Below are 18,847 nucleotides of genomic sequence, written 5' to 3' on the forward strand. Positions count from 1 at the left end.
CCAACTTATACATTGTTAATAACATAATTTTATATACGTGCCTATCTTGCCCCATTACTGTTGCCCCTATACCAGGGGCAACTTTAATAAAAATAATTAAAATAATTACAACTTTACAAAAAGAGAGAAGTTGCCGATCTTGCCCCTATACCCGGGGCAACTTCGTCAATTTCTCTCTTCTTGTAAAGTTGTAATTATTTTAATTATTTTTATGTCCAAACTGATTTTAACCAGATGTATAGTAAGGTAACATTCCAATAGACAATATGCAAAAGGTTTTTTTCAGTTTACAGCAGTATTTATTACACAAAATTTAAGTAAAGCTTAACATGCCGATCTTGCCCCGATCTCCCCTATATATATGTATAGCTAATCGGGACTCCGGCCTAAGCTTTCCACATCTGGTCTCGATTTTCATCTATCGAGATTAACGAAGGATAGACGGACGGACGATAGTGTCTGCAATTTGAAAATTGTAGCCCAGTAAGCGAAATATCAATGAAATTCTTGAAATAAATCTCTTTAAATATGTTTGTTTATGTATTATAAATCCAACATTGCTTCTCTACAAAATATTTATAAATTTAAACAGTTGATTAAAATATCAATTTAAACGAAAATTTTGAAATAATAAAAATGATTTTTCACAACTTACTTGTAGTTAGATTATGTTCCGAATACGAAACAGAAACTTTTCCATTAATTATATAATACATGTAAATTGGATTGTATCCTCTTCTGATGATAATCCTTCCTTTTCCGAGAGACTGGTAATAAATAATTCTGGAAATTTTTTGAAGTAGTCCGTGATCTAATCTCATAAAGAATGGCAAATCTTTTATTGCATTAAGAATTTTCGAAATATCTTCTCCCGTTCTGAGAAAACTAGGTTTTGTTGTTAATTGAATAACTTCTTCAGAAATTATCTGGCGAGTCTCTTTCACTTGATAATTATTTAAATTATGGTGTTTTATTAAATATTCATCTGTCGTTTCTATAGATTTTTGCATCGTATTTTCTTGAAATTGGTGGAGAATATCTCTGTTCCATATTACAAACTTGACTACTTCTTGGAATCGTTTTAATGGAGCCTGAAATATATCTATAAAATTTTTATACGGCATATAATTCATAAAAATATAGAAACTTACGAAAATTAGTATAAAGATAAATGTCAATTAAATATTTAAATTACTTACTTTAGAAGATATCTCGCATAATTTCAACATACTTGCAGACTTAACGCTAAAATAAACCAATTTACTCCAAATTTTTGGAGCATTATAGAGATTTATTAAAATATTTTGTATGCGAAATTATAAAATTTTAAAATATATATTTTAATTCGATATTTATTATACAAATATTCCTCGAAATAAGAGCAAATACTGTACTGTACATCCATAGGCTATAGCAAACACATATTGCACATTATTGATCCGTGACTAACGTGTTCATATGTCTTTCATTTTTAATAGCTCCCTGGTACCTAGACATAAACAAAAAATAGCTGAAACATATTTCTTTTAAAATTCACACGATATGAGTAACTAAATTTTAAAATAAACTCCTTTTTTATAAAAAAAAAATATACTTCTCAAATGCTTTAATCTTAATTTTTTTTTATACTTGTANGACTCCACAAATATAAAAATCTTCGGGGAGGTAATTTTTTGACCGATCGCCATACTTTCCCTCTGTTTTAAATAACAGAGCAGGGAAAGTAAAACTTAAAATATTTCTGTTCTATAAGAAATACTGAATGGTAAAATAAACTGGAATTTTTGCAACTGTTTTAACAAATTTCTTTAATTTTTGTGAATTTAAATTTATTTTTTTTCCTATTATTTTAAATTTGTAACAAACAATTATTTATTGTGACATAGTCACAATGTAATTTTTAATCATCTTTTAACTTAAATGATTTTTTTATTCTGTTTCATTATCAAAATAATGAATTATATTTTTCTCGGTAAATAATCAATAACAATTCGTTAATACTTCTATTAAATTTTATTTCATAACATCTACAGGATACTATAATAATATTTTAATAAAGAACTTTTAGATTTCATTACTATTAGTTCCAAATTATACATTCAAGTATATCACTTTATACAATATTTACATTCAAACATACACAATCAATCGCTCACGTGCAAATACACACGCACGCACATACGCGTGCGTATACAGTACACATTCATACAACTCCTGGCAAACTTTGGTATCATTGTAGCTGTTCATTTAACTTTCAAATATGTAAACAGACGTTGCTCTGTATCTGATGTTTTTATTAGATAAAAGAGTGTCATAATAATTATTAAATCACACAATATAATTAAATTTATATCAAATGTATTAATTTATATTACCGGTACCGGTTTCTTATTTATAAATATTTTTGAAAATTTTGTATTCGTCATGTAGGCTATAAAGGAAAAGAATAATGTACTCAAATCTTTAAATTTCTTATACACGTATTTTTTTTAGGATATATTGGCATTGTTTTTGTGTATAGAACAACGCGTGTAATTTTGAAGTGCCAACTTTGACTCTTAATATCTCCACGAAAAATGAGCCGATTTGGATGAAATTTAAAGTATTTAGTGTTCACGATGAGTACTGTGGACGTATTAAAGTTTGAATAAATTCGTTGGATCGTTTTGGACTTACGCGATCGGCATTTTGTCGCGAAGATTTACAACAAGAAAGTAACCTATAGCGACACGAGCTCCCGAACAATCTGGACGTCTGCACATGTTTAATTGCTCTTTCCAAAGCTGACCACCTCCTGTTTGCCCTTTTAAATGCTTTATTTAAAAATATAGCGTTTATAAAATAATATCCCAGCTCCAAGCCTTTTTCTATGACGATACTCGTTTTCCCTATTTATTATCATGGTAGCATGGTATCATCCTGTAATTGTAGTCTGTGTACTGTTGTACCGTACACTCTATTTATATGTTGAGTCTTACTGCTAAATCTAGTTCTAGTATTTTCATGCTTCAACATTCAAGTTTCCTTTATTTAGATTTTTTCGTTGAGTTTTAGTTTTCAAGCTGGTTCCACTAGATTTTATGGGATCTTTAATACGGTGAACAATATTAAAATAAATAAAATTTATGGTAAAAGTAAAGCAATCGCCACAAGATATATATAGAAGAGACTAATTAAACTTTTTGAAGAAAAGAATACCAATGAGAAGTTGCGAGATTATAAAAGAAAAACAACTCTAAATTTTGTTTCCAAGATCGCGAATAGATAGTAAAATTATGAAGATGACGAGCAAACATCCCGAGAAGTAATTCCGATTATCATTTTATTCCAATTATACACATCTTTGGAAGGGGAAAAATTAAATAAACTGAATAGATTACATTTTCAATCATTTAAAAATTTAAAGTTTCACTAAAACACATTACGTAAAAAACGTCGGCAACAAAATCGGTTTTCGGTAAATAGCAATTATAGCAAAAACCGAAAAACCCGATTTACATGCAATGGAATAGTCGTCGCTGTGTTACTTGTAACACCTGACACTCTAGGCACATTTTATCAGTTTGTAATGAGAAATCACCCACATTTGGAGGCGCGGTTGTGGCACAGTGAGCACCCAACTTAGTCTTCTGGTTGATGACGTAGACTCTGTATTATTGCAATTTCTATACATTGAGCCGTTTCGTCCGGTAAGGCGGGTCTCCCAGAACGTTGTGCATCGTGTACATACATTATTTGGTATCTAACAGTCTGATATTGTCACTGATAGAAGCAGACTTCCTGAATTTTTGGGTAAAGTTTGCCTGTATTTCCGTGTAAATTGATCCACTAAAACATGCTCAAACAATAGCGATTCTCTTTTCTCCGGATCAGCATGTTTCACATGACCGGCATACAAATGATTTTGTTACCATTATAACAAAGAAGATCGAGACTTATATAATCACCCTAAATTATAATAAAACATTAATTCAGTTTAATTCAAAACGGTTTTGAAACCGGTTTTATATCCTCAAATTTCTGGAATAAGATTGAAATAAGTGTATGAAACAAGGGTATACAGTATACATACATACTGATGTATGTATATATAAATAAATATAATCGATATCAAGATGTAAGCTGTGATAAATGAATGAAGAAATAAAACAAATTATAGGTATTCTTTGCTTAACGCGCGAAATTAATTGCGGCAATCCCTTTATATATGAGGCAGAAGTTTTAATTAATTAACTGCATTAATCAAGGGATATCTGTATTAAAAGCGATTTATTTTAAATGTGTTTTCTTTACATATAATGATTTTATAATAATTTTTAAAAAATTATAAATGCTAATAACGCGTAAAATCTTTTTTAATTTGGATTCCACTCAAGATACGACAAGTGATCCCCGTCGACCTTTAGACAATAAAATTTAACAGTATCGATGTCCCTAATACCAAAACCTCTCTGCAAAATTTCAGAAATTTTCGACAAAAGATACAGGAATTATTAAGCTTCAAAGTGCAGTAGAGCGTTATCCTACGGGTAAAAAGAACAATTGCTTGGGGCTCCACCTCAAACCAATTTGTTATAAGAAAAAATTCCTCCGAAGAACATTGTCTGAAGTCAATGCTGTACATGTTTCCCCTAATTCAAAATTTCCTGGGATCCATGCAGCTACAACGCGTGGATAAAAAAATGTGTCCCTCATACACATTTACATTCATATACAGAAAAAAACCACCGATTTTGTTTGCATTTTTCGACGTTTCAAGGTCCTCCGAGTCCAAAAAAAGTACAAATTTTAGATTTTTAGACCGATCGTCATACTTTTCCTGTTATATATAACAGCAGGGAAAGTAAAAAATGGCATATTTTATGTCAAATAAAAATTACGAAATACAATATAATTTCTGCTTTATATGTTTCAAAGTGTAATTGAACAGCTGTTTAAATAAAAGGGGAGAGAGATAATAATCTATCTCCTTCCCTCTCTCTTTCTTTAAACAAATATATAGTCTACTGTATATATTTAATTAATTTATTTAGTCTAGATTTACGCTTTTAAAATTCTATTCTTTAAAAATGTAAATTATAAAGTAATATTTAATTAATAAAGATAAAAAGCTACATCTAAAACATATTAAAAATATACTTTTATAAAAGACATCCTAAAAAATTATTATAAGAACAAACAGTAAAATATAATTTTTGGCATCCTCGACCCTTTTCGAGTTTCTTAACCAATCAAAAATTCTGTAAAAATCAGTAAAAAATTCAACTTCTTATATAAGAACCGATTATATTTTATAAAGAACTTTTGTTAATACATATATATTTGTAGGACTGATAGAAAACACATCGACAATGCCAAAGGATCTCTTTACAGTGCACTACAACATCTGCCACTGAAACTAAATCTGATACAATTATCTTATATAATATAAATATTTAGTCGCTTACATTTTCATTCCTTTCATATTTCACTCTGTTATTTGATATATTTTCTACGAAAATTTATTTTTTATTAATATTTTTCGACAAATAATTAGTTGTAAAATAATATATTTAAAGTCATTTTACGGCAAAATGAAAATTCGTATTAGTTTACCAGAGAGGCTTCTAAGCAGATATAAAATTTTCTGCGTGATAAATATCAAACGGGAATAATGCGCTATATCTTTGGATCTGTAAATCCATCAGACATGGCATTATGACCTTCACCTTATAGAGATGAAGAATTAAACAGAACAGGAGAAAAATGATCAGGTTTAATGCTTCGTCTCTGTAAATGAGAATCATTTCCTACATTTTCGAAATAAAAAATTAAATGTTGAATATTCTGGTTATAGCTGTATTTATTCGTTTGTGAATTTTTTGTCTCTTTAATCCTTTTTATAGCGATAATTTCATCATATTACTTTTTACTCCTTGTACTGTTGTTTTAATAAGTAACGATCCAACTGTATGAAAAAGGAAATGTGTAAAACCCTTAGAGGTATTTGTGATGTGTTTATGTTATGTTACTTGGCAAATTACTTTGTTAGTTTTTTAAATTATATCAATTTAATTTTTATAATTGTAGAACACTGAAGAGGAACCGGAAATGTTATACCGGTTCGAAATGCATATGTGAAAACTAATAAAAGAATTTATTAACCNATAATTATTAAAATAAATATAATTATTCTATGAACTGCTTTGTTTTGCCATATATAAACAATGAAGTAATGAAAATTACATACAAACACAATACTAATTACAAAATTATGTTGTCTTTCCAAATTATTCTCCCAATAATATTTATACATTATTATTAATCTAGATCATTTTTCTTTTGTATAGACTGCTAAAGCAAAATTTAATTTATTTATACAATATTATATAATTGAAGTAAGTGCAACGGTGGTCCGAAGCGGGGTGTCCAACCGGAAGGCCGAATGCCGCATCTGACTCGATCTTGGTACATAATTGGCCCACGTCGTGATTTGGTAACGGTGGCATTTTTCGTTAGCGTTCTTCGAGATGCGATTTTTGTACTTAATTTTTAAATAAATGGCATAATGCTAGGTTCCTTCATTAAAATTTTGTCTTGCTACACACTATTATTTAATTACGAATTTGAAACTTATTTATTTTTACAAATTTGTAAATTATTTCTGCAACCACTTAAACTCAAAAGTATAAACTGCCCCTGAATTAAAAAAATATTGAACCTCCAAAGTTTAATCCATATATATTTATAGAGTATAAAAAACAATTTCTAATCAGACATTGAAGAAAACTGCAATTTTGCAAAGAGACTAGGAACTGATAGTCTAGACATGTTGTTATGTTTCTTAGGACAATTACATATGTTTTCTCTCTCTCGCCGGTCGACACGTGCTAGTCGGGTTTTTGTTTTAAACAGTGATTTAGACACTGTTGTGTTAATTTTTTCATTTTAAAATGTTTGTAAAAATTATTTTAAGTAACCAATATCAATTTTGAAAATGAAGAGTTAACATTATTACACAAATTTTAAAAAGTGATGGTTTATTTTATTATTATTTCATCCAATATATTACTTTTGAGAAATAAAGGCAAATTTACTTTCCAAAAAAATACACACAAAAAACTTTTAAATCTTAATTTTTTTTTATTACTTGTAATTTTATCTATCTATACAGAAGCACATCAAAACCTGTCTAAAGCGGAACTTACCTATTGGAAAAAAATTCTTCAGGATGGAGCGAATTTTCGTGTTAAAAAGAAACCCGTTCGGAACGGAAACTTGCCAAACCGGAAAAAGATATTCGGAAACGTGCAATTCCGGTTTATGCAGGTTTTAACGTACGTCATAGTTCTAAAATACGATAATTTTTATGAATTAAAACAAAATATTTGTCGAGTAATTTAATAATTGTTATCATGTAGAAAAATTTATCAGTATCGACCATTTTGCGCTTAATTGTAACTTGCGTTATTTATAGAGTATTGATTCAATTTCCTTTCAGAATTTCTTTTTTTTATGTTTTATATGACTATAAACATAAATTTTCTGATTTCTTTCTTTCTTTTCTTATAAATTTAGCTTAATTTTATAATGGACTATTTGTGTTAGGTTATATAAATTAATTCGTTCAAGAATTTCCAAGCAGACAAGACAAAATTATATCGAATTTATTCATTTAATGATTTGATCGAATTTGAATACCTAGCTGCAATTTTTAACCGATTTTTAATTTTAAAAAATTACGTCATTTCCGGCGCAGATCGGAAGTTCGTGTATATTTAATAGTTATTTGATCCCAAAGCTTTTGTTATCTGGTCTCGATTTTAATGTTTTACCCCTGCACATCACACTTCTCCCCATAACAATTAAGTCATGCCGGTCATCTAACTCCTTTTTCGAAATTAACGAAGGACAGATAAAGATACGGACGACAATGGGAGTGTATAGTTCTGTAAATAAAGAGAGAACGAGAGACCTTCTCTCAGGCATCCTTACCTTTATAAATAAATTAGAAAAAAATTAAATAAGTACAGGAAAAAGATTTGAATGTGACAATATATGAGTTTATTCTCCAACCATAGCGCTAGTGTTTACATCCACACTGGTACATGTAGATTTGCACGTTCTAATTGGGACTCCCCAATATCGGTTCTATTTATGCTACTGACTACATATAAGGTTTATCTCGATTTTACGCTGCATTAAATGGAATCTGTGGTATAATTTATAAGATATGGATTTAGTTAAATGTAATTAAATAATTGACGATTATCAGACTTTTTTACATATTAATTTTTAGCCTGGAAAATTAATTGCGAAATTTTGCGTAGAGGAAAGCAGAGTCGCCATCTCGTAAGAATTTTAATAACTACAATTAAGTTTTTCAATGTAAATTAATTATTTTAGAAAATTTTAGAAGAAAAGATCGAACCAGATCGGAATTAGAAACCACGCTGTTCTGGTAATGGTTATGGTAATGTACTGTACTGTACATCTTCAGGGCTTAGAGTCGTAGCGTAAGTATTATTTTCCGAGTTTTACATGTTTTTGGACTCAGGAGACCTTGGAACATCGAGAAATAATAATAAAATATCTGATTTTTCTGTACGTATAGGTTTTTCTGTTAGTGTGTGGGAGGCGCGATTTTTATTTTAAAACTCACTTTGAAGCTTAATAATTCCTGTGCTTTTGCCTAAAATCTCTAAAAGTTTTTAGGCAGGTTTGTGTATTGGAAGAAATGTTTCTAGAAATTTTCAGGAAAAGAAGAATAATAATTCAAGATAATGATGAAAATTATTAGGGATGAAAACAAATAAACAATGCCGGGAAAGTCCAGCAACAGCATTGCTGTTGCAGATTTTATTACAAAAACATCGAATCGTCTTTCTGATAACCTTCTTACTTAAAAACTAGTCTCAAATTCGGTAACCATTCGTTTAAGTCTGTAAATAGTCCGTTTTTGCTTTCAGTTTTCGAAAAAAATAACAATTACTTTCTGCATAATGTATAAAATCGAAAGTTTGATCACTCCGTTGGTGCACTTCAAGTTCTGTCGCCTGAGGCGGTTGTCTCTTTTTTTGCACTTAAGCTCGATTTACACAAAGTGTAAGCAGTTGATGTCATGCAATCATTTAAACACATAAGCAACCATTTACACGAGCGAGTTCGAACTTATCCCTCCTGTGTGAAAGTAACCCCCAAAGGTCGCAAGGATGTGCATTTGAGGAAATCTTATATATAGTGAGAAGTCTCTTAAAAATAAACAAATTCCCAAAAAAAAATTGATCTCTGAGATACTTTAATGTTAACTTTATTTGCTCTACAATATATACAAAAGGTATATTTAATAGTAATTGTAGCAAACTGATGATTTACACTCAACTTTTCATTATTTTTAAAGTAATTTACTTAATTTGCTTGACGAGTAGTCATTCATAAGCACCACTCTCCTAATCTTTTTTATAATGTTTACAATTATAAATGTTCATATTTTTTATACAAAATTTTTAGTTTGATAAAGTTGTATGAAACAGGATGTCGATCACGCAACCGCCATATTTTAAAATTCATACGTCACATATCGTACGTGTCATATTGCAAGTTCATATTAATTCATTGTATTAATGTAGCGAAGGATTTATTTATCATTGTATTAATGTGTATACAATGAAAAACTGAAATAGATTGTAGGATTCTACCTGGATTTTTATATCAGGAAGAAGGGATGCATAATGTCCAGCAGTCTACGCAGTGCTGTATTAGTCTTTAAAGGTCCTGAGCTATTGAACAATTTGAAACCCTTTTTATCTATCCTTTGGCAACATGGCAACAGTCAATGGCCTAATGTTTCCAATTGTAATTGAGTAAAAATAACCAATTTTTAAAGAAAAAATCTAATAACAAGTTGCGTAACTTTCTGGCTGTTATGAGATTTCATTGAAAAAACAACTTATATTATTAATTATAATAAATAAAATTGCGTGTGGCTCCATCTATTATGAGATTTTATTAGAAAAACATTTTATATTTTTAATTATTATAAAATGGCAAAGAGCTTAATTTTGAGGGTTGAGATAAGTTTTATAAAAAGTTGTAAATGTTAATAACGAATAAAATATTCATTAAGTCCGACCTGTCTCGAGATATGATACACGACCCCTTTATCTTCCTGACCCTCGACTTTAAACACCAAAATTTAATAGCACAAATGCTCCTTATACACATGCCAAATTTCGTTACTTTATCATTACAACCATCTTGAGGTAAATAGACGCCAAAACATGCACACATACACAAATACATAGCCATGAAAATTTTTTCCAGTTTTTGGGTTCAGGGGGTCTCAAAACGTGGAAATTTGCAAAAAAAAAAAAAAAAAAAACTCGGAGTGTCAAATTTGACACAATTCCAAAACTTCCCTTTATTGTGTATAACAGCCAGGAAAGAAAAATACCTGAATAACTTACCTGTACTAACAATGAAAAACATTGCTTTTGTAGTCTTAGAAAATGAAAAATAGCTGAAGGCCTACGTCGGAAATTTATAAATTACTATTTTCCGTAGCTAAATAGAGAATTAAAATTGCTAGATGTAGCTACAAAATAACTAAATTGGCAACAGGTCATTGCATGCAAATCAATTGTAGAGATTCTAGCGTTTGCCACTAACAAGTAAGTAAATTAGTCGATAGGCTCTCTAGCATTGTTTGAACATGCTGCAAAGGCGTAAATTTCAGGACTGTGTCAATAACGTAAACTCTCATCAAGAAATAGTTTTATAAATTGTATAAATTGAACTCTAGGGACGGTCGGGTGGCAAACCGCTGCTCTAGGAGACTCGGGATCGAATCCAGACGGGTCAAATAATTCCAGCAGTTTTCGTGGATGATCCGTCCCCTATATATCTAATTCTATCCCTCATTGTGGTCCTTGCCGAATGCATAGTGGGTTTGTTAAGAATGCTCTCTTAGTGACCACAGGGTGAAAAGAGCGTAAAAAACAATTTTATTACTCTAGGTTTTAATTCTTATTTCCAGACTTAATTTGCATTTTTAACTTACCTCATTTTATACATATTGTATTTTTATCTCCAAAAAAATTATAACATAATGTTAAGAAACCAATCATATCTTCTTACAGCATCAGAAAAATTGTTAAAAATTATTTGTGAAAGAAGTTGAAGTATTAGCAAAATGGAATGTTCATTCAAATACATGGCTTTTAACTGTTATTTTCGTTCGGATATTTTGGTATTTTGAATAATAGGTAATTGTCCCTGAGCAAACACAATGCAAGTAGTCGTACTTACTTTAAAAGTGATTACAGACAACGCTTATTATTATTATTATGAAATAATATTTGTAAAGAATTAAATTCTGTATGAAATTCCTCAGAACATATCAATTCATCAGCAAATATTGTTAAGAATATTAAATCTAATAAAACTTTCTCCACGATAGAGTTTAGTTTTCTGGGGTTTGTATTTGTGCTGGCAACAACCTGTTAGCGGTTTTCGGTAAAAACCGATCAACCAATTTTTTGGTAACCGCGGTTTTACAGAAATTGAAAACCAGTTTGGAAATGAAACCGATATCATTGTATGTAATTGCTTTCTTTACTTTTAGTTGGTAGCAAAGTATGCTTGAATTATGATGATTTCACATAACCCGAAGAAATACTGACTCTTTATGGTGGAACTATACATAATATTCGGCTAATATTCAATGAAGTACTTAGTAGTTTAGGATGATGTATTTACAGGATAGATGAGATTCGGTTTAAAATCCCCATAAAATCAAAAATCCGATATGATCAAAAGCTCGATCAGAGTAACGTTTTGATTAGAGTGCTGATTGAATTTAAACCTCGATATTGGGAACGTCGCCTGATAAGGCGGCTTTAATACACCTGGATAAACAAACCAATGTCATAGTAGGCTACATTTTATTCGAAAATGTTTATGCAATTGGTTGCTTATCCAGCTGCATTACTAGCCAGCCTCTTTACTAGGCAATGCGCCCATTGTTACAGTCTCGCCGTATTCTTGACACAAAGAAAATTTTTAACATTTCGTAAATAATTTTCTGTGTTTTGTGTTAAATTAATAAAAATATTGCTCTAACTTCTTAAGTGTTCTATAAACGTTTATTTGTTGGCGGCAGTGTTATGCTATATAGGCCTATATTTTCTTTGTTTATTTCTATATAAATTTCTATCTTTTATGTCAGTCCAGTCATTGTACCATTTCATATAGAAGCGCCTTTCTGTACAATCCATACTACTAGACTATAATTTTATTGTTTAATTTGAATTGATATTTGCAGAATTTTTTCAACATGTTTACTATTCATTTATATAGGCCTATATATTTGTACGTAGAATTTTTTTATTCCAAGAACAGAAACAATTCTGTTATACAAAGATTTTTCCTTTATCTTCTGTTAATCTAAAATATAAAAATATTTTACATGGCAGACTTAATTTTACGTAATAAAATTTGTCTTTTCACAACTTAAATTGTATTGAAGGGTGTTATAAAAACATATTATTTAAGAGTTACGAATGTTACTTTTGGTTTATTACACACTTTAATTCGAAATTGTTATAATTTCAAAATAAAATGAAATAGTATATTTTTAAACATTTTCACCCCACGGTTACTAAGGCCTTTTATTTGCTAGGCCTATCGTTGACTCTCCTAGGTTCACATTGGCGCCGCCGGGTAGTGAGGTACGGGCCCTAAATATCCGAGACGGATGGTCCATGAAAATTTTCTGTGATTTATTACTTGCCTGGATTCTAGTCAGGTAATAAATCCCAAGGAATTTTCATGGACTATCCAGTAATAATTTCCACGCAATCGATCCCGGGTCCTCCAGAGTGGCACAGAGCCATCCGCCCATTAACTTAATATGTAATCACGCAGAGTCCGAAAGAGACCCGCGACACCTTGTTAATTTTCACTTATAAATGAATTACTTTTAATACTTTTAATATTTAAAGTTGTTTTAATACAATAGATTTGTAATTTATAATTTTAAAGTTTTATTATACATTCGTTAAGTCAATACATTTTGAAGATTATTATTATTATTATTTTAAATTTAGCTAATCGTTCGGTAAGTATTTATAAAAAATTGCGACTATTCTTATCTAATAGTACGTGATACGCATATAAAAATAATGTTACAGTAGAACATCGATTATACGAAATAATTGGAGCGGAACAATTTCGGATAACCGATTTTTCAAATGACCGATTACACTCGGTAGGGAAGAATAAAAAGATAAATAAAATTAAAATGTTAATTTTAATTCTAGTACAATATTAAGGCATAAATTTAATACATAGGAATGATAAGCAATATACAAAAGAATTTTTTAAAACTCTTTCCTCCTTCTTGACACTAAGAGGACTTTTTTTAGCAAGCCCATTATGGGATCGGCCAAGCCCACAATGAGGTGGGCGATTGGTGAGGGATGGATGGGGCCCGACGTATCCGGACGGACTATCCCCAAAAATTCCTGAAGTATTTCGACTTGTCCGAATTTGATTCTAGGATTCCCGGTTTCTAATTTCATTGTGGGTCTGCCCAAACTGATGAAACAAATAATTTATTGTGTGCTGAGCACTCAATAAATTATTTGTTTCATCAGTTTGGACAGGATAGATCGGCAATGAGATATGGACCAGGAATGGGAAATTACGTGTTTAAAAACTATCGATCTAAACAGCATTGTCTAATTTCTTATAACTGCGAGTGTTAATCAGTCATGAAATAAATTCTTTGAGGGGGGAAAAAAACAAATAACTTATAGTAAGAATTTTTTTATACATTTTTAAAATATTTTTAAAAATTTCATTTATATTTTCGTAAAAATTTCTATACATTGTAGATCATATTTACAGACCGAAAAATAAAATGCTTTGGCCACTAGTTAAACATTATTCAAGATAAATTATAGTATTATCTTTGTAACTGGGATTTGAAATATGAATGAAGACGTACGATTATCAAGAATGTGTGTCGTAGAACGTCATAAAAAGCTGATATTAAAATAGTTAATGAAAGCTAATGCGACAAAATGTTTACATAGAAATTATTAAATATTTACATAATATTTAGCGTGGAAATCGATTTTTTCCATTTCATAAGAGAAATATTCTAAAGAATGAAATTTACTTTTTTAGACTTCCTCTGCGGAAAATGCTTTTATCAGTACCATTGTTTTCATCCGAAATACAGTAGAAAATCTTAACCAATTTCTGTTAAACTAAGTACAGGTTGATATTTCGTGAAAATAAATAAGAGAAAAAAATACACTAAATTGATTTACTGTATAACCATTCGTATATTGCTTGACATATTTCATTCGCTTTGTGGATTTGTTTATTTCGAACACGAGATCTGTTGAGGGGATGACTGCCGGAAGAACTTTCCATGAAAAACTAGGCCCTATTTAGGTGTTACAAACGTGAAGAAAACCCGGAAAACTCCCCATTGGCGAGTTTTCCGCGAGCCACAATCATCAGTGTTCAGAGGTTTTATGCACTCGACTAATGGTGGGCACTTTGTTCGTGGGAAAACAGAAGAAAGTTCTACTTTATTTTACTTCGTATCAAATAATTCTTTGCGTTGTTAATAGAGAAGATTCATAAAACAATATTTACTGACATTTATATATTTTGTTCGCGTATTTTGGATAACAAATTGTCCGAATATAAAAATTAAGAATTTAGATAAATATTAATTTAAAATAACGAAAATGTATTTAAGACTCTTATCACAATCTCTTTTATTAATTTGTAAAATTATTCATTCTGTTTTCTTCTCAAATTTATTAAAAGTCCTACATCCTCTAGTTTTAAAGTGCTTACTGAAACCATAATATAATATCGTTTTTATGAGTACTTCAAAATGCTTGTTTTTTTTTATTTCTTGTTACGCAGTGGTTGAGATTATGCTTGTTTCCCTTATCCTTTTATTAGTTAGTAGACGTTGCTGTTTACACTTGAGAAAAGCACCTAATTCTTCGTATATACTCACTAAACTTACTTTAAAATGCTAACACTTATCCGAGAATTTTCTCAATTGGAATTTTATTAGATGTTGCAAAGTGCCAAACCCCTGTAGAGCTGGTTTCTCCTTTGAGTTTATAAGTAGAGCTGCACAGTTTTCCCTCACAAAAGTACACATTGATAAATATTTACTGCGATAAAAATTGCATAATAAATATTTATTTTCAGTGTTTTCCTAATTATTAGAATAAATACTTTTGTATCGCTTACAGTATATTGATAAATCCTATATAATAATTAATATTACTCCTTTTCTTTCGATTTGACTCTTTAATCACTGTTTTTATGAGGGAACTGGATTCGCATCTGATCAGAATTCAGAAAACGTTTGTAATTATTCTGGTCCAATTATGCCAGATCTCATCCATAATCGATATTACATTGCGAATCTGGACAAACACATGATGGGCATTGAAAAAGTTCTCTCTGTGTTCGAATGATAGGAAGAGGAAAAAGAGACAGAGAGGAAACTTGCCATCTAAATTTTATCTATTCTCAAGTCAACTTCAGAATAATATTTTTCCTTCAATCGTCAAAATATTTACAGTTGTTGAATTGAATTTCATTTCAGACCAAACTCTTTCTACAATATCTTACTGTCGTTTTTTTGAACAGATAATACGTATACACTATAGTTTCTTGTTATAGTTCATGTTAGTCACTAACATTATCTCTATTATTGTAGTTATCCTGGTATATAGGCTAATATGTATTCGGTGTGTATTTTTTTGGTAATACCTAAATAGGGGTCAGTTTCCCAGTCCCGAGAAGCATCCCCTCGGCAGACCGCCAACGTTTCGCGTTGCCGTAACCAAATAAGCCGAACCAAACTATTTACTTGCATTTTGCCTCAGCTCGCACCAGAATTATTTTTCAATTAATTAATTTTCTTTTCACACATTTCTAATATAGTTTTTACTCTCCAGATGAAGAAGAAATTCCTTTCTATTTCTGAATTTTGTGTGTCTGAGATTTGAAGTTATCAAACATCCAACTTATTTTTTAGAAATACAGATTCTCTCCCACAAATATATATATATTGTTTTCCAAACCTTAATAGAACGTTATTTCCCATATACATTTCTAATTTGGATCTATAGTTTCTACTAGATCAATTTCTCTTCCTCATTAGCTATTGATAGACAGCCTCAATAGATAAAGCAATCCTGTATTAATCCTGTATAAATCTAGATTAATATAAAATGTACTCGAATTTTTCGCTTTATTAATTTTTAACAAAGAATAACATAATTCTTTTCCGATCGCTCAGTATAACTCCCCCCCATTAATTCCCCAAAATAAAACTAAAACATTGAAAAAAACACATTTATTTATCAATCCATGGAATTATCGTAATGATAAAAATTAAAAACTCCAATTACCTTACTGAAAATACTTTATGGGAACCATCCAAGAATATATTTGTAATGAGAAAGGCAATGAATAAGTTTGTTTCGTATTCCATATTAGAAATTATATATGAATTTCAGTAGACAGTAGTAAAAATGTTGTATTGATACTATACATTTCATATTAAAAAAATTACTATATAAAAGCAAAGCGATAGTGAAAATAAGCAATCGAGTTAGTGTTCTTACTGTAACGAACTGTTAAGAATAAGCTTGAAAGAATTTCACTAAAATTTTTCCATAAAACTTAAACCGCGTTGTTTGTATTCTAATACAAACACAACGCTACTGAAACAAGAGAAAACACACTGAAAACAGAATCACTCCTCACTTCCTATTCTTCTAGACGCTGTCCACACTCCTAATCACTTCCCACTCTTCTAGTAATTCTCACTCTTCTAATCATTTCCCATTCTTCTAGTAATCATTTCTCTTATAATCACTTCCCACTCTTTTAGCGCAACTTTCGAATTTTTGTAAATGCTCTTTGAAGAAATTCGTAATACCGGGGATTATTCTATTCCGATATTTAGACAGACCATTCGTTATAAAGGGAGTTCGGATACTGAAATATGGCTGCATATTTTAATCAAAATTTGTTACATGTTTATAAAATCTAGTTTCAAAAACAATATAAAGATAAAACATTGCATACTTTACGATATATATGACGTGTCACTTTTCATAAATAACCCCGTTCTAACAGAGCTTAAGGCATTTCCAGAAAATTTCATAAAACTTTTCTCTTAAATGCGTTACATAATATGTAGATAAATCTTTAAAACTTCTCATCAAAACATCCTCCATTTATCACTTCCAATTGTGTTTTCTCTCCTACCTCCCAGGCACAGAGAAAANCTTATCCGAGAATTTTCTCAATTGGAATTTTATTAGATGTTGCAAAGTGCCAAACCCCTGTAGAGCTGGTTTCTCCTTTGAGTTTATAAGTAGAGCTGCACAGTTTTCCCTCACAAAAGTACACATTGATAAATATTTACTGCGATAAAAATTGCATAATAAATATTTATTTTCAGTGTTTTCCTAATTATTAGAATAAATACTTTTGTATCGCTTACAGTATATTGATAAATCCTATATAATAATTAATATTACTCCTTTTCTTTCGATTTGACTCTTTAATCACTGTTTTTATGAGGGAACTGGATTCGCATCTGATCAGAATTCAGAAAACGTTTGTAATTATTCTGGTCCAATTATGCCAGATCTCATCCATAATCGATATTACATTGCGAATCTGGACAAACACATGATGGGCATTGAAAAAGTTCTCTCTGTGTTCGAATGATAGGAAGAGGAAAAAGAGACAGAGAGGAAACTTGCCATCTAAATTTTATCTATTCTCAAGTCAACTTCAGAATAATATTTTTCCTTCAATCGTCAAAATATTTACAGTTGTTGAATTGAATTTCATTTCAGACCAAACTCTTTCTACAATATCTTACTGTCGTTTTTTTGAACAGATAATACGTATACACTATAGTTTCTTGTTATAGTTCATGTTAGTCACTAACATTATCTCTATTATTGTAGTTATCCTGGTATATAGGCTAATATGTATTCGGTGTGTATTTTTTTGGTAATACCTAAATAGGGGTCAGTTTCCCAGTCCCGAGAAGCATCCCCTCGGCAGACCGCCAACGTTTCGCGTTGCCGTAACCAAATAAGCCGAACCAAACTATTTACTTGCATTTTGCCTCAGCTCGCACCAGAATTATTTTTCAATTAATTAATTTTCTTTTCACACATTTCTAATATAGTTTTTACTCTCCAGATGAAGAAGAAATTCCTTTCTATTTCTGAATTTTGTGTGTCTGAGATTTGAAGTTATCAAACATCCAACTTATTTTTTAGAAATACAGATTCTCTCCCACAAATATATATATATTGTTTTCCAAACCTTAATAGAACGTTATTTCCCATATACATTTCTAATTTGGATCTATAGTTTCTACTAGATCAATTTCTCTTCCTCATTAGCTATTGATAGACAGCCTCAATAGATAAAGCAATCCTGTATTAATCCTGTATAAATCTAGATTAATATAAAATGTACTCGAATTTTTCGCTTTATTAATTTTTAACAAAGAATAACATAATTCTTTTCCGATCGCTCAGTATAACTCCCCCCCATTAATTCCCCAAAATAAAACTAAAACATTGAAAAAAACACATTTATTTATCAATCCATGGAATTATCGTAATGATAAAAATTAAAAACTCCAATTACCTTACTGAAAATACTTTATGGGAACCATCCAAGAATATATTTGTAATGAGAAAGGCAATGAATAAGTTTGTTTCGTATTCCATATTAGAAATTATATATGAATTTCAGTAGACAGTAGTAAAAATGTTGTATT

The 18,847-nt window shown here is 30.2% G+C and overlaps 1 protein-coding gene across 1 annotated transcript; it reads right to left on the reverse strand.

Annotated features, from left to right (window-relative positions):
- Positions 1-536: 536 nt before the first annotated feature.
- Positions 537-8,048, reverse strand: LOC111615871. The gene is made up of 4 exons (XM_023357314.1): positions 7,975-8,048; positions 1,200-1,489; positions 656-1,091; positions 537-565 (listed from the first exon to the last, which is right to left on the reverse strand). Exons 2-4 carry the CDS (start codon positions 1,227-1,229, stop codon positions 537-539), a joined length of 495 nt encoding a protein of 164 aa, XP_023213082.1. The 5' UTR covers positions 1,230-1,489; positions 7,975-8,048.
- Between the last annotated feature and the right edge of the window lie 10,799 nt (positions 8,049-18,847).

This window comes from Centruroides sculpturatus, unplaced genomic scaffold, assembly GCF_000671375.1.
Source record: "Centruroides sculpturatus isolate CEXI.00-Female unplaced genomic scaffold, Cexi_2.0 scaffold2338, whole genome shotgun sequence".
In the NCBI taxonomy this organism is placed as follows: Eukaryota; Metazoa; Arthropoda; class Arachnida; order Scorpiones; family Buthidae; genus Centruroides; species Centruroides sculpturatus.